Source organism: Lissotriton vulgaris, chromosome 10 (genome assembly GCF_964263255.1).
Source record: "Lissotriton vulgaris chromosome 10, aLisVul1.2, whole genome shotgun sequence".
NCBI lineage: Eukaryota > Metazoa > Chordata > Amphibia > Caudata > Salamandridae > Lissotriton > Lissotriton vulgaris.
In genome coordinates this window covers 262,632,398-262,657,747 of record NC_141698.1, presented here as the reverse complement: position 1 = coordinate 262,657,747, position 25,350 = coordinate 262,632,398, and the positions used below count along the sequence as shown (strand labels likewise).

General features: G+C 42.3%; 1 protein-coding gene across 1 annotated transcript in view; it reads right to left on the bottom strand.

Moving 5' to 3' along the window:
* LOC147685082 (SCO-spondin-like) overlaps positions 1 to 25,350 on the bottom strand; it is a 1,395,910-nt gene that overhangs the window by 75,775 nt on the left and 1,294,785 nt on the right. Inside the window, exon 81 of the mRNA XM_086939757.1 lies at positions 10,978 to 11,094. Coding sequence (XP_086795883.1) covers positions 10,978 to 11,094 — 117 coding nt within the window. The remainder of the gene's footprint in view (positions 1 to 10,977; positions 11,095 to 25,350) is intronic.

Here is a 25,350-nt window from a genome sequence, read left to right as displayed (position 1 = left end):
CCTCAGCCAGGCGCGGCGTCAATAGCATTGCTCTGCCCAGCAAGTCATTTGTGTGAAGCCAACAATCAATGGTGATCTAGGCCGCATCTCTCCTGTTTTATACCACTTGGGAGAGAAAGGCTTGGGTCTTCTCTGGGACCTCTGGCAGCACCTGCACAACTATTTCCCATAAGGAGTGGGCTTATCAGCTCAATAGGCATGTAGTGTTCACTGACCGCAATGCAAGGCTAGTGGAAGAAAAAATCTACTTGCCCCACCTATCCAGTCTCTTGGATTCCCAGTCTGGGGGTGCAGTAGAGGCCTGGACCACCAAGCCCTCGGGGTAGGTTGATTGGTGGGGATTTTTGGGTAGCTGTGCAGGGCGATGGTGGCAGGTGATTATCCTATTCACAGGAACCCCTGTGCTGAACTTGGACCAGGTTCTCAGAAGGACATCAGTCAAGACCTCGTTGAAAGGCAGGAGGAGTTCCAAGGGAGGAGACACCTGGCTGCAGGATCTCCATCAAGATGTTCGTATTGACGTTCACCGAAGGGAGCTTCAGGTCCAGGATCTCAGCTGCCCATCTCACCACCATAGCATATGAAGCTTTCTCCTCCATAGCCATGGTAGGTTGAGAAAGCAGGCCAGAATCTTGGGGGTATCCAGTCTACTTGCGCCACCCAATTCCTCATACCAGTCAATTTCTTGCTCATGCTGGTCTTGTAAAGGGTCCAGAAACCCTTATCAATTCACCTCCATTCCTAGACCATCAAAATAAGGCTGAAGGTCTGACCTATGACCAAAGGGTGCAGTTGGTGCTAGAATCTGTGTCAAAAGGTGCTGATCTGGCTTTGGGGATAAGAATGGGACTTGTGCCTCCGGGGACGCCGGTGGTCCTGAGAATCTCGGCACAGGGGCCGGTGCTGAGAAGGTCAAAAGGGTATGACCGGCCCCGGTCGAGATCCGCCATTGGATCCATTTGGGGCCCTCTGCGCCAGAGCCCCTAGTGCTTACCCCGATGGAGCCCCTTCTGAGCCTATGGGGCCTGAAGGCATGCCAGTAGGGTCACAACGCCCAAATATGGGGCACATGGTGTCCCAGAATTCTTTAAGCTTGGCGGGGTCACTCTGGCTCCTGGAAAGGCAGGGAAGGGCAGAGCCAACCCCGGCTCTGCAGAACAAAGCTGAGAGTGCTGAGGCCCCTCCATGGCATTGGCTGATGGACTGGGAGAAAAGGAAGCATGCTTCGACTTCTTGTGTTTCTTATGCCTCCTACCTGACCAACTTGATGAGTTTGAGAGGGGAGAACAAGCACTTAGGACTCCTGGAGCAGTGCCCGGATATTCCTCTTGACCGGGAACAAGACCTCCTGGGTGAAATATGTGGAGCAGAACGCCATGCTGTAAGTAGCTTTAGGGACCTCTCCCTCAAAACCTTCGGAGCCATGGCCCGGCAGTGAGAGCATGACTTCAAGCTGTGGTTGCTCTCCAGTCACCAGATACAAATTAAGTGTAGATCCATCATCGACATGGTGCAATGGCCGGTGCCACACAGTGTGAATCCAGAAGTTTTCTTCCACATCAAGCTGAAAAACCTACGCACCAAAAATCATCAATAAAATCTTGAAAAAAGCTTATCAAAAATTGATAGAGTGTAGCTCTCTTCACAGATCTGCGCCAGCTGGCGCAGAAAGAAAACTGACGTCAGCTCCCGAGGTAACGCCTATTTCGGTGATGTTGTTGTCACTTCTGGCACTTAAGATGTCAGGCGGAGCCAACTGATGCCACCGTCTGGCGTGCAAGGGTATTGCTCAAGCAAAGGATTCTAGATCCAGCCTGAGGCCTGGGATATTTTACGGTAAGGAATCTGTGGCTAGATGTCTCTATCAGATATAAATGTATGTGATGATTAGTACATAATCTCTGACAACTAGTAACATCAAATCACATGCTTATTGTTATTATTGAGAATTGCCTTCTATCCCTTACTTAAATATATTCCATAGCTGTAGGCATAGGGGTATTGTCCTCATCGGGTAAGCAATAAATAATGTAAAATAACTAGTATTTAAGCTTAACTCTAGAACTATTGCCCTAAATTTGTAGAACTGGTTCCATAAAATCAGTTCAGCTATTAGCAGCTTTATATGGGGTAATAAACACCAAAGACAAAAACTGAAATGGTTAAGATGTCAAATACAGAGGAATGGCTGGGAACTTCCTGAGTCTATATTTTATCATTATTCTGACAGAATTAAACATGAACAGGTGTCAGTAATTGTATCTTTTGCTATGATCTCTTTAAGTGCTGGACTCTCCTCTATATGTACACTCGGTTTGGGCAATAAAGCAATGGGGGTTTTCCAGCACTTTTCGAACAAAGTTACTATCAAAAGGTCAGTTTCAAGACAGATGACCTCGTCCGTGTTAATGGGTGTGGATGTTTAATAATGTGCAGTTCAGTTAGTATACACTGTTATGCCAATCAGCTTATTTCCATAGTATATTTTATGGTCACCACTGTAAGATCTGGGAAAGGTCAGGCATCAAATATCGTGATCAACTCTTCTGTAATAAGATAATTGAGAAGTTTGCTCAGATTCAGGAAGACCTTGATTTATGTTAACACAGTTGTTGCCAGTGTCTTCTAATAGGGATTATTTTATTTAGTCTTTAACAGGAGTACTCATCAAAGACTTAGGTCCTTTTATTGAACTTTTTCAGAAGCTGGCCAGATGATTTAGATTTGAAAACTATCTAGTGGAGCACTAAAAGTGAATTATAATATTAACATAGTTACGCTTTAGCATTAAATCAAACTTGCAGATAAATTACTGCTTTCAGCTAATCTTAAATTCCAGCATTATAAAACTATATTTCATTTATATTCTAAATGGAAAAATTACTTAACAAGGAATCTAGTGTCAACGCAGCTTGGTTATGGTGTTGAACTGAACATATGTTTGATACAAGATTTTGGAGGCAGATTTTGCAAAGGCTGCCCTAGTTAGCTATTGTTAATGCTAGCCTCTGTATTGCCGTAGCATGAATAGAACCTGGATCTCTAACATTTGGCCACTGTGCTTAAGGTTTGTGCCCTGCTATCATATAGAGAACTCTGTGTATAAGTATAAGGAGATGGCAGATTGGAGAAGAGGCCAGGAGAGCTGGGGCCCAACAGAGAGCTGCATACATTGGAATCTTTCTGTTTTATGGCTTGACGATCATTGTATCATATAATATAGTGAATGTTCCAGTTTTTATCATATTGATGAATTGCAATGTATACATTTGAGATTTATCTAATTCCATATTTCTTGTAAGCTTCTATTTATTCCTTTTGTAAGGGACATTCTTCCACTTTCATAAAAAGGTAGCCAAATAAATTCAATATTCTCATATCTGGTAGAAGACCATTGTATTTGCACTTGAGCATGCAAATGTAAACTGGTAGATGTCTGAACCATTTAAATTCAAATGGCAAGTCTTTAGGTGATATTTTCCTCCTCAACACATGTAATCAAAAATGAATATTTCTTGGTTGATGGAAAATAGATAGTGTGCGGGACACCAGACTCCTGTCTCTTGTAATACAAAATATGAAATTAGCAGATAGGTAGACTTTGGGGTTTACTGATAGCAATGTTGGAGTAGCTTAAAGCAAAAAAAACTTGCAGAGGTGTATTGAAACATCTTTGCACATAACACATCTCTAAACATCCCCATTGAGACAAATTTAAAGTAACTCACTGGGGATTGGGAATGTTCGGAACAATGTCATCGAAAAACATGAATAAAAACTTCTCATGATAAAGAAATAATAAAATAGAGCATATATTCAAATATAGTAAATTTATAAACTATAAACAATATCAAATTCATGCGAAATGAAACAAAATTAAAGTGCGGGGAGTTTTGAAATATAGTCTTAATTTTCATTTCCATTCAGAAGCATAAAGCCCAGCCAACGCATTTCGTTCAATAGATGAACTTCATCAGGGTTGTGAATCAGATCACGAAGGTCAGCAAAGCAATCTATGAATGTGAAATATTGAAAGCCAAGAATCTTGTGACGTCTTGTTAATAATATATCTCCAAGTTGGAAACAGCTCGTGTAAATCACCAAAAAAGTTTAGTAATCTATATATATATATTCATCGATATTCCAATAGCACCAATGTCTTCTCGATTTTCTAAAGATTATTGCCTTCTATCCATGCCGGTATCATATGAATAATTAAACAACAGGGGGTGGTGATGGACAGACTTTCTGAATTAAGCAGAATACTCTCACCCAGTCAAGAGATCAGGGCTTAATCCAACACCGCTTTTTAGCTCACTGCACCATCCCAGCTCAGAACCTGGCTATATGCAAATTAGTCTGTCCCTGGCCCAGTGTATCATGGGAACAGGGCAAACCAAACTACCAAGCCAATTCTTTCACTGGGAAGGAAACAAGCTACCGGGGACCGGTTTCTGGCATTTCAGCCGTCTTCGGCCCGGCTTGCTTGAATCCTGATGGTGCAAAGAGCTAGGGACTCACATCTGAGTATACCCTTCCACGCTTATGGTGGACAAAATAATTAAACAACAGGGGGTGGTGATGGACAGAGTTTCTGAATTAAGCAGAATACTCTCACCCAGTCAAGAGATCAGGGCTTAATCCAACACCGTTTTTTAGCTCACTGCACCATCCCAGCTCAGAACCTGGCTATATGCAAATTAGTCTGTCCCTGGCCCAGTGTATCATGGGAACAGGGCAAACCAAACTACCAAGCCAATTCTTTCACTGGGAAGGAAACAAGCTACCGGGGACCGGTTTCTGGCATTTCAGCCGTCTTCGGCCCGGCTTGCTTGAATCCTGATGGTGCAATGAGCTAGGGACTCACGTCTTAGTATACCCTTCCACACTTATGGTGGACAAAATAATTAAACAACAGGGGGTGGTGATGGACAGAGTATCATATGAAGTCATGCCCAAAGTATTGTTCATCTGACGTTGGTACAGTACAAATCCAGTAAGATTTTTTTATACAACAGAGGACCCTAATGGAAAATATTTATAGCATTAAACATACCTCAATAAGTAACCTAGATTTAAAAAGGTGGAAATAATGCATAAGTGCATAAAACAAGCAGAGCTGACACGCACAACATTTTCCTCAAATTAATCGAGTGTTAGCTGTATGTAGCCACCGCCAAGCAAACAGGAAGAGAACGTAATGACTGAATGTATCACATAGTGTTTCTACATTGTCTAAACCAATGTGTTTTAGGATTGGTGTAAAAAGCTTTTCATATGAGAGACATAATATTTTCAAAAAATCATAAAGTGCGTAGCTGTTTGAGGCAATAGAAGATCACAAGAACATTAGGGCAGAATACTGAAAAGCATCTGAAAAAACACATATATATGCTTTTCAGACTTTAGCCTGAACCGTGTACAAAGTATCTATGTCGGATACTAGTGACCCAGGTTAAATAGTGTTCTATTCCAGGAAATGCAGTACATATCAGATAGTCCATCACTGCACATTTTGAGAAGTTGGTCAGCCCTCTGCGCTTGGAATTTCTTACTTCCCTTGCGTAGGTTCCAGCCTGGGCGCAGGCACAATAGGCTGGTGTGGAGTCCTTATGTAAAGACAGGGTACATCCTGTTGACTTGTAAGTGGAGCTATGCCTAGCTCCGCCCTCCATGCTGCCAGTGATGACCAATCCAGGCACACCTAATCCCTCTATGGTGTGGCTATCTGTGAAGTATATATAAAATCGATCTGCCAAATACTCCTAGTGATGTCACCCAGGTGCAGGCTGACCAGTCACCAAAAAGTTAGGAAAGAAAAATGACAACTTTCTAAAAGTAGCATTTTCAAAATTGTGATTTAAATCTGACTTTACCATGAAAGGGGATTTAAAATTAAAATTTCTGAGACACCAAACTTGAATTTTCTTCTTTTCCCAATTAAAAATGAACACTTATTAAATGTAATAAGGCAACTCAATGTGAGAGGGAGGCCTCACAGAATTGAAAAATGAATTTAGGAGTTTTTCACTACCAGGATATGTAAAACTTAAAAGTACATGTCCAACCTTTTGATTAAAACGCACCCTGCCATATGGGCTGTCTAGGGCATACCTTAGTGGTGACATATGTAATGAACAGGAGTTTTATGCTTAGCAAGTCAAATTGGTAGTTTAAACCTGCTAGCATTTTGCAATAGCAAGCCTGGGACAAGTTTGAATTGCTACTTAAGTAGCTGGAACAATACGTGCTACAGGCCTACTAGTAGCTTTATAGTTATAGGCCCTGGGTATAAGATATACCACTTTACTAGGGTCTAACAAGTAAATTAAATGGGCCAATCAGGTGTGAGAACATTTTAACATGTTTTAGGGAGTGAGTACAAACACTTTAGCACTGATTAGGAGTGGTAAAGTGCACAGAGTCCTAAAGCCATCAAAAAGGCATTCTGAAAAATTGGAGGGTGAAGGCAAAATGTTTGGGGAAACACCACCCTAAGTCTGACACGTTTAATACTCTATTACCTATTTTACTTCTCAGTACAATAAATGCTACCCCTTCCATTTTATTCCTGGGTATACTCCCTAGTTTATCAAGTCAGAATATGTCCCTTCTCTCCTCCCCAAATCAGGAAATAGCATCCTACCATTGTTAAGTGGCTCATGTGATGAAAATAAGAGGCAATGGTGCTGGTTGAGATAGTGCTAAAATTGAAAACTCATGTCAAGTTCAAAAATATATTGGAGTCCTGGAAACAATGCTGGAATTAGGAACCATAAGAAATGCAGCCATTAAACTATATTTAGCATTGCACCTGAAGACTGTTGTAAAACATCAAACCCTAAAAACAAGAAGGGCAGCAGATTTGGCACATGATATAACTGAGCAAGAATGAAAACAAACAGTCACATATTCTAAAAGAAGATCGAGGAATGATAGGTTTAAATTAATGCAGCATACTATGTTACTCAGCACCTATTTAACCCTCAACCACCTACATAAAATGCATAGAAATATATAGGGCAAGTGCCTTAGCCGCTCAACGAACAATGCCAACCTAATACACATGTTCTGATACTGTACCAAAAGGCATCCACTAAGGAAGAAAATAATAATGATATCTGAACAGTTGACCAAAAAAAGCTAGAATATGACCCAAAAACCTGCATATTGGTCTTTGCTTACCCGATCAAACAAAAATAAATATGAATGCCAACTGGTTGATGTAGCATTCTTACATTGTAAGAAATTAATTGACCAACATTGGAAAAGAGAGTCATTTCCACCCTTAAAACAGCACAAACAAAAACTAAAATTGAGTATAGAAGCCAAAAATCAGGTCACAGTCAAACAGCAAAATATACCAATACCAGTGACCAGCTAGGACACTGTATCATTAGAACATTCATATGATAACAGACCGCACTGAACATCTCTTGTGTACCATAAGGTACCTAGCATTAGGTAATAGAAACACCTGCGTAGCAAACAGGAATTCAAGAAACATAATTTAAGACCTCAACTGCCTAGTCTTATCACATGCAGTAATGTTCACAGCAACATGATGTATGGTTAGGTTGAAATCAAACGTTTGTTGTAATGGTGGAAACCAAATTTTTCTTGTTGACTGTTAAAATCAATAAAAAACATTACAAAATGCACACATTTTTAAATGATTAAATATGTGTTAAAAAATAACAATATTATTAACAAAATATGAATAGTGCACCAAGCGCAACTGGCCGTTTACTGGGAGAGGCGGAGACTTATATTCATTAGAAAGAACATTACTGAATGTAACTTGTTTTCTAATGTATATTGACTCCTGCAGAATAATCCAAAAGATGTACCCCAGAATTAATGAAGGATGGATGAGAAAAGAGACTAAGCTAGATCAAAAAGGACCTTAACACTGCCCTACCAAGCTGCGACTAAGAACCCCTTCCTATGTCCAGACAATATTTTTTCTTGAAGTGAAGAGAAAAGAGGAACAGAGAGTTTACACAACTGATCATGTCATCTGAGAGTTTCAGTAGTGGACAATCTATTGATTCTACTATCAAGGGGAATGCCATTCTGTATCCAAGTCAAGAATAACTTTTTTTTTTGGTTCCATGACCCATAAACGTTTGACAAATAAAAACATTACAGTTTAAGAAATTTGTAACACCTTTGTGAAACATCACCGGAAATAGAATACAAAAGAAAGGATTCATAAATCTATCATAAAAGTTCAGGAGGCTTTAGCGAAGGGGATTTGTTTGAAGGTCCCAGGCCCTGACGGTATCCCACTTGACTTTTTTCTAAAGGAACCTAATCTGTAGGCACCTCTATTGACAAATGTCTCCAAAGCAGTAGTCATTGGCCCAGTGCCAGTAACCTGGAAGGAGGCCATTGTGGTTCCCATTTTTAAAAAGGGCAATAGGAATGACGTTTTAGACCAATTTCTCTCATTAATGCTACAGTAAAGGTATTGCGGAGGGTCATTCTTGCCAGACTAGAGGTCTGGGCGTCCACCACAGGCCTGGCTGATGAAGGAAGTTACCCTGAAACCAGTCCCAGGATGCTTGTTTCTGGTTCAGGAAAGACCTGTCTTAGTTTTCGGGCTGGACTGGTCCCATGAGGCTCAGGGTCAAGACTGATTTGCATATACCTGTGTCTGAACTGAGGTGGCGAAGTGAGCTAAAGAATGATGATGGATTCAACCCAGATCTGTGGATAGGGGTGAGTGTCTGAAAAGTTTCAACTGAAAAGTTTCTGTCCATCATCTCCTTGTGTTTGCTTCGTCCACCACAGGGGTCATATCAAAAACACAATATGGCTTTAAGAGGGTGTTGGGTACCACTGAGTAATATCTCAATGTGTCCCTAATCATTGGCAAGTACATGGAGGCCAGGAAGGGTTCTATCCACCTGGGCTTCATGATCCAGTGCCTTTGACGCCATTAATCAGGACAAATTGTGGGAAGAATGGGCATAGAAGAGGTTCTCATTTCCCTCCTATGCAGATTACACGTTAACACCACAGTTGTTATTAGATACAGCACCCAAGGGGAAAAGACCAAGCTGATTGTCTCCACAGAAGGTGTTCGGCGAAGGGTGTATTTTAGCCCCCTTTCTCTTTTGAATCTATACAAATGGCCTAGAGGCTTTTTTATTAGATAAGGAGATGATTTTCCTCCAATTGGTGGTAACCTTGTTCCACTACTATCATATGTGGATGACACAGTGTTAATGGCAGTAAAAGCAAACAGCCTCCATAAATCGCTTAATGCTTTTAGCGATTTTATGTCGTCGCTTGACTTAAAAGTCAATTCATTTAATCTTACACCATGGCGTGTGGCCCCAAATCGACAAAAGAGTTAGGAAAGGTCTGTAGCAAAGTGACAGACATTGATTATATAATACAATTTACGTTTTTTTGTAAATAAAAACCTAGAATGAAACAGTATATTAAGTCCACTTGTGTACAGAAACCAATGAGCAAAATAATTTCTGATAGAGCTTTATTGTTGTTGACTATTTTTCTTTTGTTTTCTACTGTTTTTTGTATATATAGTTTTTATAAGTGATTATGTGTTTAAATTTTATATAGTCTTGAATTAAAAAATACAAAAGAGAAAATACAAAATCAATAGACATGAAACATATATACAGTGATGAAGGCAAAGCGGTAGACACCAGGGGTCCCCTTTTTCCAAATATTTACCCAAATCGACAAAAAACAGAAATGTTGCTGTAAGGGGCAAAAGAATTGATAAGCTGAACAACTTCACTCACTTAGGGAACCTATTCAATAACCAGATGAATTGGGAACCACTTATAACTGCAAGAGTGCAACATACAAGTAGGGCCGTGGAGAGGCTACTTCGCTTTGCATGCAAACTAGGACACAAGCCTGTGAGAGAGCTAGTTACCCTTTACAAGGCTGAATGTTTGTATGTGGCAACTTATGGGACAGGGATATGGGGTCACTACAAAAGCTGCCAACTAGAGGTTTTGGAAAATAAATGTATAAAAAGATTATTGATGACCCCGAAAAGCGCCCCTCTACTCTTTTGTCATCAAGAACTGGGCTTAGAGTTCATAAAGGACCGCATAGGCAGCGCCTCTCTGCTCTTATGGGTAAAAATTTCGCTGGTTGACAAATTAATGTTCTCAAGGGAAGTCATCAAAGATTGTATTAATCTGGACAACGCCTTTACGATCCGATGGCTCTGATTCGTTAGAGACAAATTCCAAGAGATAGGAGTGGGGCACTTTTATGACAACCCTGAAAGTATCCCCTTGAAAGCACAAACCATTATCAAAGAGGCACATCACTCTAGGGCCATTATGCACTACTCTCAACACAAGGAGATGGGCCTCTCATCTTTGCCCCCCGGCCCACAGCAATTTTATCTAACCTTTACTACCAATGTACAGATCAGATTTCTTTTAACCAGCTTATGCACTTTGCACTTTCTAGTGGCATTTCCTTGTCAAATAGGGTAAGCTCATACCGTGCCCTTGTGATACTTTGACAAACCAAAGCACTATGCATTTTATCTTATTCTACCCCCTATACCCTATACACCCTATACAAAGAGGTGCAAGGATTTTTTAGCATCACTTTTAAGGGAAATCCGCCCCTGTACGTATATTGATGGTTTTAACTTTCTGCATACTTTGCCACTCCTGGTATTTGCACTGTGGTGTATCCAGTTATATTAAATGGCTATCAGAAAGAGTTACAAGCTTTAGAGACCGAATGAGATTCTCCATATTAACACTGCTGGAATTTGTCTTTTTTTATGATCTGTGTTATAGAATGTTGTCCTAAAAGTTTTACTTTATGCATTGACATTTTAAACCGTGATTCTGTATCTTAAGCCTAGGTTTTTTCTGCTTTTTTTGTAACGCTGTTAAGAAAACAAACACAAAATTTGTGCTTCCCTTTTTTAACTGGATTAACTTTGTAGAAGAATTACTACATCACCTGTTCGGCACTCTCCCTGCAGACACTGCACATGCTCCCACAGGTCAGTGCAGGTACGAGGGCACTGGTTGGCACAGGAAGTCTTGTAGGCCTTGCCTCGATCCTCACACTCTTCTCCTACAGGAAAGAGATATGGTGCATAATTAGTCCTCGCTTCATCACAAGGCGCAACAAGACCCTCTCTTTATTGACTCTTTGAAACACACTTGGTATCATCTGGTCTAGTAAGATATAGCACTGCTGTATGTAGCATCCTCCCAAGCCTGGGTACCCACTAATGACTACGCCAAAAACATCCAACTGATGATATCTCTTATTTAAATCAAGGCGAGAGAAGACTTTTGCAACATTTAGTTGTATCATATCAGCAATGTGTAGACCTAGGTGTCTCTCAATTGGTTGCCTTATTCGCCTGACGGAAGTCAAGGCCTATGGGTACATCTCCTTACTTGTCCTTTTTGGGCACTACGACTATAGGAGAAACCAATGGTATTGGACCTATAGAACGCTCAATGATATGATGCTTGAGTAATGTTTCATATTCTTTTTCAACAGCTTCTTGTAAATGAAAAGCAATTTGCTTATGACTTTGAGCGCAAAGACGGACACTCTCATTAATCTCAATTTTTCTTTCACTGTCTTAAGCTTTTGCAAATAATTTTTAAAAAAGGGAGCAGACTAACTTTTTCGTGGTGAACATTCATGTTGTAGTTCATGGAAATCAGTCCTATATCAGCAGCTGTACTGAAACTGAGTAGGCAGGCACTTGACGCTATACCTTAGAGCACATGGATGGGAGCTTGCACCTTCGTTTTCTTGTGTTTCATTTTTGCTACAAATGAACCTTTGCTTTTTATGGGCATTGATGCAGCCCATGTATATACTTTAGTTTTTGATGGTGAAAGTTTTGGTAATGGGGACAACTCACTGTATTTATCCTCAGGCATAATGCTTATCGATGCACCACTGTCGATGATAAAAGGTATCGAACAACTATTAATGTAATCTTTGGACAATGTTTGAATTACTTTGGTTCTTTAGCATGTTGACCTTTCTTTGACCAAAATTTTCCTTCAATTGTGGCCAATCCAACATGCACACGTTTTTCTGAGGTAAACATTGACATTGTATTACCATCTTCTTCACTTTCACTTGATACTGATACACAATAACTGCTTGACAATGATTTAGATGACAATCAACTTAGTTTGGTGAATATTCGGGCAGCTATTTTGTCTTTGCGCCATGACACACTTGGTTATTCCTTCACCTTGCACACCATTACAACATTTTTCCTGCTCCAGCCTTTACATTTATGCCTAATAGCAGGACATTTACCTTCATGTGGAACTGAAAGTCCACACCTAAAGCATAACTTCTTCTTATGTGTAGACTTCACTTTCTGTCCTTCAGTCTTTTGTTTTGGCTTACTTTTGACTCTCATAACTGATTCACTCTGGGCACCTTAAACCTCCATGTCAGCAGCTTGTTAATCAGCACGTTCCTCAGCTCTGGCAGCCATCAACACTTGCTCCAAACTAAGAGTTTCTCTCAGCATTCGTCATCTGAATGAATCTGACAAGCATCGATCAGTAACTCTGAAACTCATGGATTCTTCATTAATAATTTAATTGAACACACAGTCTTTGATGAAAGTATTGAGTCTCTCCATTAATTCAACAATGGTTTCACCAACTTTATGTCATTCTGGACTGAAGATGTAACTTTTGTAATCTACATTTGGCAATGGAATGAACTTGAGATTAACCTACGGTATGTGACTTTGTCAGGTTGCAGCATTTTCTTTACATCTTTTACACCTTCCCTAGCAAGATTTTGGACATACTTGACAATCTTTTTCTTATCACTTTCTTCAAATGCATTAATGAAATCATAAAATGTCTCAATCCAAATTGTCCATCTGTGGCCAATATTTGGCTTTGTGATGGTATCAAAGATCGTTCTGGTTTCAGGAAGAAAACAACATTGTAAATACATAAGGGAGTGGCTGACATTCAGGTTCGAGCTCTTTTGGATACTGTCTACTGTCCACTAGGACCTGCCTCACCGGTGCATCTCTAATAACCTGTGGTGTTTTGGCCTCCAGTTTGTCCTGGACCGTCCGTGGAACTGGGACTTCCTTCTTGGTCTCCATTGGAGGCCTTCACTCTTTGAAAACCTTTGGAGTTATTCTGAGCCGGCACCTGGCAGCTTTGATGGTCTGTCGCTTCAGGTATTGGACAGCTCAGTAAGCAAAATAACTGTGCATCTTCTTGGTCTCCTGCCACTGAGATCGTAGAGCTCTGAATAATGATACCCTTGTGAGTAGACCAACAGTATGCTTTCTTGTCAATCGTTCTGTCAGCCAGCACTTTTATGTATTTTGTTTGCATTTGACTACTGTAAATCTGAACTGAAAAACTACTGGCAATATCACTTTTAGACTCCTCGGCAAAAGTGATGAGTAAAGTGTTACTTAAGAGACTGGAAGAGAGGGCATGCGAACATTCAATACTCTCTGCAGCGTAGTTTGGTTTTAGACAAGGAGTGGAGACCATATAGCAATGTGTAAACTTGTACTTGTTAATAGGCAAATATACCTATGCTAAAGATGGCAGATTGTATCTCTGCTTTGCAGATTTGAGTTCTGCCTTTGATGTAGTCGATCACTCGATTTTCTAGTCAACCCTCCTTACAATTGGTGTGCCTAGACCGATTCTTGCTTTATTTCAAGGTTGTATGAGAAAATATTGAGTACAGTACGTTTTGTTCCTCAAGGTGAATGCACTATGAATTTTAATGTAGAAAGAGGTATTCGGCAAGGCTGTGTTCTGGGCCCTCTATTATTCACCATGTTTATTAATGTGGTGGCAAAGGCTCTACAAGCAATTCAAGCAGATGCCCCCAAAGTCTCCCGGAGTCTTATACCAGTGCTATTATATACACATATACTGGCGAGCACCCCGGCTTACAGCAACTAATAAATAAATACCTTTGGGGATTTTATTGGCACAAGAAAATTGGTGGTAAACAAAAAAGAAAACCTATTAAATGACTTGTGGGACCAAGCCGAAGAAATATAGACCATTCTTTCATTGATAATACCCCGGTAGCTAATGTTGACACCTTTTGTTACTTGGGTATTAATTTTTCAGGTAATGGCTCATGGACACATTAACCCACTAATGATAGGGGTAAGATGAATAGAAGTGCCCATGAAATATTTAAGTTTTCAGCAAAGGTGGGCACCCGACCCATGAAATATATGCTAGCAACACACAAGGCCAAGGTACTAGCTATTGCCACATATGGGGCTGGTGTGGTCCTTATAACAGTAAGGCTTGAGGAAAACTACTTCCTCAAGCACCAACTATGCCTATCCACCTCTGCCTCTACAGAGATAACACGTAGAGAGGCAGGGTTATAGTAACTAGCAGATATAGTCAACTTCACCCTTTGCTGCTCTAGGGCTCTATTTGCATAAAAGATAAGACTAGCTTCACCAAGTCAATCATTTTAGATTGCCTGTCCATGGATAAAGCAATGTGTATTTCCTGGTTGAGCTACATTAATTCCACCCACAGAGATCTGTTCAAGATGCCAATTCAGCCTACCCCCCATTGGTAACAACACTCACCAAACGGTTCATTAAAGATAACTTTATGAACTATAGAAGGAAAGCTCGGTCGAGAAGTGAGGAGGGGAAGCCAACTGATATATTTTATCATTCACTGGAGCTGGAGCTGGAGCTGGAGCTGGAGGAGGGCTGTTAAAGTTATTTAACCTATGTTTAAAATTTTGCATAATTTTGTATTAACTAGATTTAGACTGGAGAGTGACCATCATTTAGCTACTTTTCCCTCCATGAAATCTTGTCCTTCAGATACAACCCCCTGTCCTTGTGATGGCCAGAGCAAGCAAAGCACAATGCACTTCTGTGATTTGTATTCAAATTTGACGTGCCATTATTTAAAATCACTTCTGCTTGCACAAAACATCAGATTGCACATTGTTGCCCTGAAATATATGCTTGAGCTAAACAATACTAGGGTTTGCCTTAATGTTGCACCTAATGTTGCACTTTTTGTTATAAAAGCAATCAATATATGTAAATGTATTTTTTTTATTTGATTCCATAAGGATTTTTTTAATTTTCTTTTTTTATAATAAATGTTTGTATGGAAACTGGATGGTGGCTTTTTAAGAAATTCAAATTATGAACTTTTGGCAACGTCATTTCTGATTATAATCATGTGTAAATGTTGTTATTGTTGCTTGCTTTTATGGTTGTTTTTGTATACTGGGTAAAGTCTTTAAATCGAATCAACTACTATAGTCTTCAGCACTTCCTTTAGGTATCTGTATGTATCTACCTTCAGAGTTAACACTCCATATACTGCATGCGTTTATACTGCGTAGCAGAACAATACCTTTCTTTGCGGCCTGACCAGCAGGTTTTTGGCCAATGGTGTGCAGATTTCTCTGCAGGGCTTTCTTTATCATCGAATGCTTTATAGTGTTTGGAGCTGCAATTTGACTCCACCAGAGCCAAGCATTCCTTAATACGACGAAAGCACAGGTTGCACACACAAGCAGTTTGCTTGGACCACGGTAAACTTTCTGGAAGAACACTGTTGACCCTCAGGTAACTTATCCCCTATCTTGTCGCCAGCTGTAGCATCCCCCTGTCGGGCTACCTACAAATCACTACACAACCCATGGAGCTTGATATTACATGTCTTTATTTGTTTGCGTGTAACTGCGAAATGAACATTTTAAACCTGTCTTCATTTAATTCTGCTCTAACACCTACATCACAGCTCTACAAGTCCATCAGGAGCCAAAAGTCTTCCATCATTTCTAATCCAAACAGCACTAAACTGTACACCTGCTTATTCAGGGTATAGTACTCAAGAGGCACCAATTCATCCACGAGCACAAGCATATGCACACAAACATACACCTGCACACATGCATACACACACGCCATATTCTCTAAACAGAGGCAGACTAGTTCACAAGAAGATAATGGATTTTAAGACAGAAAAATGCATCTGAAAAGTTAAGCAGGAGTGAGGCAGGCTATGTCACAGCCCAGTTAGTCCTACAAAGCCAGCAGCCCGTCTTAATAACTCTTCAAGGACAGTTCATTTCTGGACAGAGTTTCAAAGGATTTGAGCCTAGCAAGCTTAAGTGTTCAGTGTCAGAGGATGTAGTCTCCCTGTGCACTCCCCTCTCTTCCATTCACAGAATGGCAGGCATTGATGACATTATGATAAGACCGGTTACCCTCACATGCCCCCACAGACAATCCAACTCATGGGTCCTTGAGGGTGTTTTAGATGACAATGATCACAGCAATAACAGCAACACCTCACTCCATCCATTGACTTGAGCAGGGCCAGCTTGTTATGCAGATCCGAGCCTTCACATGAATGTAGGCCTCACCAATACCCACAAAGCCCAGAAACCATTTGTGGGTAAACCCGGGCCCTCTGAATCCAACTGCCATGTAGCTATCTACAGTGAAACTTAGTAAGGAGACAAACTGCCTCCCTCAATGGCCTCCTTCCCCTAGCACATCAGATTATCCAGAGAAACAGAGAGGCAATAAAAAGGGGAAAAGGTAGAGCTAGTCTTCTCTGTTGGTCGAACCTGCTCTGAGTGCACTCAATATAGGTTTGCCCATGGCATAGTTAATGTCCTTGTTGCTGTGTTCATCCAACTATAGGATACAACCCAGAATTCCTGGATAAATTCCTCATATTGGCCCTCTAACTGCAACCATAGGCAAGAAAACACTGATCATGTTGATTTCAACCTCACTCAAAAAGCAAAACATCAAATACCTCAACTGGAGATGCTCACAATCATGTAATTTGATGTCATGTAATTAAGCAAAAGTTTGGTTAGGTTATGCAAAATACAAGTCTAAAATTTAGCTCTGTATTTTAGCATGAAATGTGTCCCTGTGTCATTTGCTGATTCAAAGATGCATTTTGCAATATATAATAGCCCAAAAACACAAGTGGTAAAAGCTCAATCTACTTGCATTCTTGTGGTTCCCCTTATTCATTAGTGTTTGCAATAAAATGTTATCACGAATGGCACATAATTATGTGATATGGTATAATGGAGTAAATGTGAGAATTTCACAATATCACATAACAAGCGTACAGAAATTGTGCATATTGGGCCAGTATAATTGTAATTTTGCCTGGGCCTAATTCCAACACATACAGAAAATCACATGCAACACCTTGAGTTCAGGCACAGTTTAAAACTCCTCTATTGGTCCAACCACAGATCTGATAACATCACTCTTTCATCTCTGTCTTCCTCTCTAACCTGCAATATATCAACATCTGTTGCATTATTACAGATTCACTACAAATCTCAACCAAGTACTACTGAAAAATCAGCACAGAAGAGTTTGAGGAAAACATACAATGCTGTGAAAGTGAAACGTTAGAACCTAGCACACCGAGAAGCACTGCTGGATAAACTTTACTGCAACAGAACCGATCAACAGATCTGGGCCTCGGCTAGATCAAGACAATCACATCTGTACCAAATGGTACAATAGGAAACTATCTGAACTAAAATAATCAAACTCTCCAAGGCTAGAGGACAAACTCAGTTGCACAAATAACCGGAAAAGCTATCATAATGCTATCAATAGACCCAAAAAGGCCTTCTCCACAAGTTGTGTTAACACCGTCTCTAACCAAATGAGGGAGATCTTTACCCTTGTTTTAGACCTGTCCATCCAAGACACCTTCAAGAACTGATCCTGCTCATCACAACAACATTGTGAAGACCTTTGAAGTTCTACGAGTCAAAATCACAAAGATTCGAGACTTCACCTCTAATGGTACTGTACCACTTCCACTTCATTTAAAACCCTCGAAACCTCTGAAACTGGCCATCACAACAAAAGCATAGAATCTACCTTTGGAACCATGTTTCTCTGCATACATATATAATTCATATCCACGCTGGTTGGAAACATCCCAAACTCCATAAACACCTCCCTGCTAAAAGCAGTGGTTCCCAGAGATCAGAAATATGCCATTATCACCACCTCATAAAAGAAATGCAGACCCATACGTCCTGTCAAACAACCATCCTATCGCTAACTTACACTTTCCTAGGAAAATAATAGAGCTATAGCAAGGTAACTCCCCAAAAATATGTGGAAGAGACCCACCTCCTCCATGCCCACCAATTAGGATTTTGGACCCTTAAGGTGCTTGAAATTTACTCTTGCCTATGTTAGATAATAGCTTCACTCATGATCAGGGCCATGCAGTGTACTCCAAAATTCAAACATCTCTTTCCTTCTCTTCAACTTCTGTGTATACCCTCTTGCTCATCTTCTTCTGCAATAACAGGTGAACTTGCGTATGTTGACTGTTGACACAAACATCCATTTACAACTGCAAAATAGACCCCAAAATGTGGCCAGGATGAGGTCATGATCAAACCATGTATTCTGCTGGATGTTGAAAAATGATATCTGCATGAAACCAGAAACATACTCTTGTGTTGGGACATAGTTAAATACGTTACCCTACATCTTGCACCAAGGGTCACACTGCTGGGTGTACGCAATTGTATTTCCTGAGCACTCCTTTTTTCCAGGCCAACTGAAGTACCATGCAGGTTATTCCTTGAGTCCAGGAAAAGAAGAAGACAAGGGGCCCACAAACTCTTTAAGCTGCTCACACCCACTGTCATCTGTGCGACCGCCAGGGCATGTAAATGAGAGAGCGCAAGCTGAACAAAATGTATGAGTGCACCAGAGTTGCAAGTAGTACGCACAAATCCTAAAGAGAAATGCTATGAGTGCTGAAAATATATTCACCTATACCTTGAAATGTGTAGTTAATCTAGAGATTTCATATAGAAGTGGAACTAATGCAAACATGTGTGAAAATGTATACCTTTATTAGAAGTGATTAATCAGGATCCATGTTATGTAGCTGCTAATGGAAGAAGTCATGCTGCAAGGCATAGAAGGGAACGGGCCTTATGGCTAGGCCAGAAGGGTTTAGAAACGTAGATTGCTTTGCATAGACATGGATTGCACTAATGATACACCGATTTGTTTATCCATTAGATTTATATTCCATAGATGTGTTTTCTTATTATGCCAGAGAAAGAAGCTAACATGTTATTTTAGTTAACTTTTGCGAAAGGGTTGTAGGCCTGAAATGATGAAAGGATTTCTGATTTACATGCACTGGTACAGGCCGACTTGTGTCAGGAAATAAGTTGCAAACTTCTGTTAGAAGTCTATGAGAATGGAGACTCAGCTACGGATGTCTGTCTGCAAATGTGAGGGGGATCCAATTAATAATTGGATGAATAGAGTTTTGTTCAAGAGATTGGTGCAGACATGGAGGAGGGTTCAGGAATGTTTTAGGGGGTATCAGCGGGCCGGAGAAGAGTCTGAGAAGCAAGGTCAACGCTAACGCACGAGGCCCAAGGGAAGATCATCATGGAAAAAGCCAGAAGCGACACCACGTGAGGGGCGTCTCACGAGGGGCGTCTCAAATGTTGTTGTGATTTTGTATTAGGGTCAGCACCCCGGGGTGGAGTTAGAGCAGATGCCTGAGGACCCTTTAGAGAGCGGATGGGTAGGCAGAGAGGGGTCATGACTGGCGATCATAGGTTTTCACCTAGAGACTAAGTGTGGGTGATCTTCTTAGGAAGTCATTCACAGCTGACACCTTTTGGTAGGTTGGGACTCTGTTAAGTAGGGATACCATCTAGAGCAGGGTAGGGACAGCCTAACCTGAAACCTTCCCTCCTCTTGTAAATGACGGAGAGGTCACAATATGTGTCGATGCTTGCAGCCCTTTTAATTTTGGAATTAGTCCTAGTTGTATTCTTTGCTCGCTTAAGGGCTTTTCGAGAGCACATGTATGTAGTGGTGCCTGTATACCTTTTGAATCTCATTTTGAGATGCCTGTACTTGCAGTTAACCTTGACTCTATAATAAATCTTTAAAAGCTAGAAGTAGTTTGTGGTTTTTCTGAGTCGAGTCTATCATTAGAAAAGTTAACCTGGTATTGGATGCACTTTCTTTCCTCAACGACAAGCAATAAAGGTTCAGTTGAACAGAACGGGGTTTAGATCTAGAGTGATAAGATAGAGATCTACAATCTTGCAGTTGGTAGCTATAGAGGATGGTTGCCTTCTTGAGGAAGGTGATCTAGGCCAGGTTAGATTACCCCAAGGCCCCTAGAGATCGATGATCGGAAGAACCGCCCGCCGAAGAAGGTCCGGATGACGTGAGACAGAAAAGCAGCAGTATCGGTCGAGAGTGAGTATAAAGGGTCATGCGTGTTAGATTGCGGTGTTTTTGTGTTGTATCTATGTTGTAATGTCTGGCGGAGTTGAATGCCTGTAGAGTGACTGCGGAACAGGTTGTGAGCGCGCGCAACCGGTGCAAATCTTAAGTTCAAGGAGAGCTTAAGTGGTTCGGGTGTATCGGACATCCAGAGTAATTGTCAACCAGTGTGAAGGGGGTCATGAGGTACCATTGATCGCCCGCAGGACCGTGATAGGGGGAACGTAAGTGTGAGTGCGTGAGTAACGGACGCTGGTCGGAAGTTACTGTGTGTAAGCAACCTATCAGAGAGACGGAAGACGTTTCGTCAGTTGTGGTGACAATTACAGATAGACTGTGGACGTACAGTCAAGAGAAGTGACGGCTTGGTCGGAAGTAGTCATTTTTCGGTGTATGAATGAGACGCATGTGTGACCGGGAGACGAGCTGAGAAAGGAGGGGTGCTGCTGCGAAGCGGAGACGAGTGACGTCAGAAAGTGCCGCGCTGGGATTGGCCGGCCGGAGCAAGACCGCGCTGTGATAGGCCAGCTAGCAAAGCCGCGCTAGGATTGGTGGATTGTCATCAGGAAGTAAACAGCATAGCGAGGCTGGAAATTGTACGTTTAATCATGAAATGTTTTAAATGGTTAAGAGCGGCGTTTAAAAGAGAGAGACGAAGATCTTATGATGGGGAAGAAGCCCCGCCGGAGGGTACGCCGGCTTATTATATGGCGACAAATGTTGGGTTACACACTATATTGTGGAATTCAGAGTGGAGTAAGATTACAGAAGGAAATGAGGAACTGACGTTCCCAAAGTACGGGACGTTCAGATTAGAGGTGCTACACAGATTAAAAGCAGTCATGACCTCAATGAGACCTATGCCTAGATCGACCCAGTTTGAAGCTCTCAATGCATGGATTAGGGCAGCGCACGAGAGGAACCTGAATAGACGACAAGAAAGGGTGAAACGATCGGTAAGAGCAGTGCAGGATGCCAAATGGGATGCGGATGCTAAAAGATGGAGAGTGAATAACCTAGAAGTAAATAAACTGTACCCAGTATTAGAGGTGGCAGGAAACAAGAGCCCATTCGAGGAGGATGAAGAGAGCGAGACAGAAGGTAGCCTGATAAATAGGTTATTAACAGATAGGCCACCCCCGTACAATAATGAGACAGGAAATGTCGAGCCATGCAGAGAAGGGGGGCCTGGTAAAGGGGAGTATGGACCGCTTCCCACTACAGATTGGGATCCCACGGCAAGTAAAGAATTGCTTCAACCTAGTCCGGTGCAGAAGGTAGTCGGAAGGTTTGTGGTACAAAGGGTGCCAGAAACGGAGTGTGCCACTTCCTACGCACTGCCAGATGCCCTGCAAGCACCTGTTACTATAGGTCCTATAGTATCGATCTACGACCCAGTGAGAGCAAAAGGGGAGGAACAGGTACGACTGGACAGGGAGAGAGCAGAAATGACAAGGAGGAATGATACAATCAATTCCCCAAGTCAGTTGACAAGACCGAGAGATTGGAGCACCCCAGTTCATACAGCAGTAGATCCAATAGGAGATCCGGGGGGCCCTAGATGGCCGGAGGATCTGAGGGGATCAGGACGGAAATCCTTCCAGGAGCTAAGTGAGTACATGAAGAAATGGGATGAGGCAGTGGAGGCTCACAAGAGCATCATAGCAGCGGAAGCTGGAAGGGAAAGCCAGGACAGCAGGACCCGGACTCACTGTGGGGCTGACGAAAGCAGTCCGGAGTGGGACGGGAAGGGTCAGGACAGTAGAGGAGACACTTGTCCTACCAGGAGAAGAGGGAGACCAGACCTGGAAAACAGGAGCCCCGAGTGTGGGGGGGTGTCTCGCCCAATTCACAACGAAGGGGATAGGAGAACGCAGGAGTACAGGAACAGTTTTAAGTGCACCCACTATGCGTCTGACAATAGTGGGCAGAACGAGAGTTGCGAGAGGCCTCGCCATAACCCCTGTGACTACGGACAGGAACGCAGTCCTGGGGAGATGGGGAGCCGAGAAGGAACCTACCGAATCTTGAGTGACACTAGGCAACGAGAAAATAGCGACAGAAGGGAGAACAGCAGGGAATCCTACCAGGGAGCAAGAGAGGACAGAGAGAGTGGACAAAATGAGATTGGGGGAAACAGGCCCGTGTTTCATCACCTTCCAAGACAGGATGGCCGAGCATGGGACCTAGAGAGATGGGAACAAGGGAGAACTCCCCTTAACTCCCCTGAGCCCAAGCGTAGGACTCGAAGTTGGGACGGGAGAGAGACTAGTGAACCCCCTAAAAAAGACATACTGCGAGCCGAGATAAAAGCCAAGAGACTTGATGTCGCCAGCCTAAAATCAGATCTGGATGACATGGTGGATGGTACCTTGCCTCTAGAGAGAATGGAGATGTATGAACAGGATGAGATACTGTTCATGGCAAAGGACATCACTCGGAAAGCGAGAACGGCACATGAGAAATTAGTCGAACTGGCAGGAAAATATATGGTAGACCTGTCAAGGACCAAAGCATTACAGGGTAACCATAGGCTACATTATTCAGATCAGGACCTAGATGAGAGAAGAACAATAGGATTAAAAACACACATAAGGGAACTGATCATGGGAATAAGGACATGGAGAGCGCTGGATAAATGGGAAGAAAGGTGGTCCACGAAAGGGACCGTTAGGAGAAGTATGCTTGGGATGACCCCAGAGGGAGGACTGCAGAGAGTAGAGGCATACCCTTTGTGTGAGGTTGCAAACGGGAATTATGTGCATGTGCCGTGGAGTAGGGGAGACTTAGCAGCCTTTACCAACTCCTTCCCTAAATTGAGGGAGAACCCAGTAGAGTGGTACAAACAGGTGGAGAGGTTCGTAAAAATCTCCAAGGTACTATGGATAGATCTGAACACACTGTTTGACATAGTGGTACCAAGAGACTTGTGGACAGCATGTAAGGTTAGTGCTGAGTGGCCCACAGCAGAACCAGAGAGAGATGCACGGACCAATGGACCGTCCGAGACAGTAATGGTAAAATACGAGAGAGTGATAACTTGGCTGAAAGACAAGATGCCAATGCAGGACATAGATTGGGTCAAAATAGATCGAACTAGGCAGGAACCCAAAGAGACAGTTCATGAATATTATGAGAGATTGCTGAAGGCGTTTAAACAATATAGCGGGTTGGATGTTATGGACCCGAAAGACATAGGGCAGTTTGTGTCTAAGTTTGTCTAGGGTTTGAGACCGGATATTAGTTTAATGATTCAGCAACACTTGATTTGTTGGCAAAATAAACCTTTGGATGAAATTCTGAGATATGCTAGGTACTGTTGTGATGAGATAGACTCAAAGGCAAAGAAGCTAAAGGAAAAACTGATGGTGGTGCAGATGCAGTCAGCTGGTAAGGGTGGACAACAGCAACAGCAACAGGGAATAGGGACTGGGGGTAAGAAACAGTATAGTCAGAACAAGGGCAATGAGGAGAACTCCACCTTTAGACCTAGGGTGGACATTGCGGCATTGAAAAAGACGACCCGGTGCCACCAGTGTAACGAGGTGGGGCATTGGAAACGCGAGTGTCCCTACAACGTTGAAATTGGAGAACAAGAAGTAGAGGAGGAAGAGGCTCAAAGCACTCCAGGAAAAGGAGTAACGCCGTACCAAGGGAAGGTGGTCAAAGGGGGGACCCCAGCTCCGCGAGCTCAGTTCCCTCAACCACCCAGAATAGGGACAACGGGGAAGACCTATAGACAGATGCCTCTGTTTGTAGGAGGAGAGGAGTGCTATTACGTTGATCCCTTAACAGGACAGAGAGTAGAGAGAGAAGACTGTACCCTCGGGGCAGCCTTAGATGTGGACCAACGGGGACCCTATGTTGAGGCCGAAGTGGCAGGGTGCCCCATGACATTCTTAGTAGACACAGGAGCCACCCGATCCACGATAAGATCAGCCGCAGTTCCAGGCCTGCCCATGTCTTGAGAGACCATTCAAGTGGTGGGGGTCGCAAACAGGAGAATAACGAGCTCATTGACGGAACCGGTAGAGGTGAAAATAGGGAAGTACAACGATGAGCATCAGTTTGTGGTTTGCGACTCTAGTCCTGTATGTTTATTGGGAAGAGACCTATTGTGTAAATTAAATTGTACAATATATTGTACCCCGCAGGGAGTGGAGGTATTAACCAACGATGATGACGCTGACTTCAAAGTCGCTAATTCAAGAATATGTGTGGAGCTGTATCCCACTTTGACAGTGGATGAGCTCCCCTGGGATCTAAGGGAGACAGTGGCACCAGAAGTGTGGGATTTCACTGGGGAAGAGATTGGACTGGTCAAAGGAGTAGACCCAGTGAAAATAATAGTGAAACCGCATGCTGAGTTTCCAAGAACACCCCAATACAAATTGACTCCAGAAACGATTGCAGGAATAAAGCCCGTGATCGAGTCCATGATTAAGCAGGGAATACTGAAAGAAATCGTGGGTAGTCCGTGTAACTCCCCGATTATGGGTTTGCAGAAGCCCAATGGGAAATTCAGGATAGTGCAGGATCTTCGAAAGATTAATAACATAGTTGTCTCATGTTGTCCAGTGGTACCGAATCCATCAGTGATATTGTTTCAGATACCGTTCCAAGCTGAATGGTTCACTGTGATAGATCTTTGCCAGGCTTTCTTTTCGATCCCTCTGGACGAGGAGAGCCATTTCCTTTTCGCTTTTAAGCTGGAAGGTCGCGTATTAACATGGTGTCATATCCCACAGGGGTATACAGAGAGCCCATCGATCTTTAACCAGCTGTTGAAGAAAAACCTTGAAAGTCTAGTGCTGCCCAAGAAGTCAGTTCTGGTCCAGTACATAGACGACCTACTTGTGGCGTCAGAAACTGAAGAGGCTTGCAGGGAAGACTCCATTGCTTTGCTAAATCACTTAGCTGCAAATGGGCACAAGGTGTCCCCGGGAAAATTGCAGTACTGCCTGACAGAGGTGCAGTACTTGGGGCACAGAATAGAGAAGGGGAAACAGAAGGTG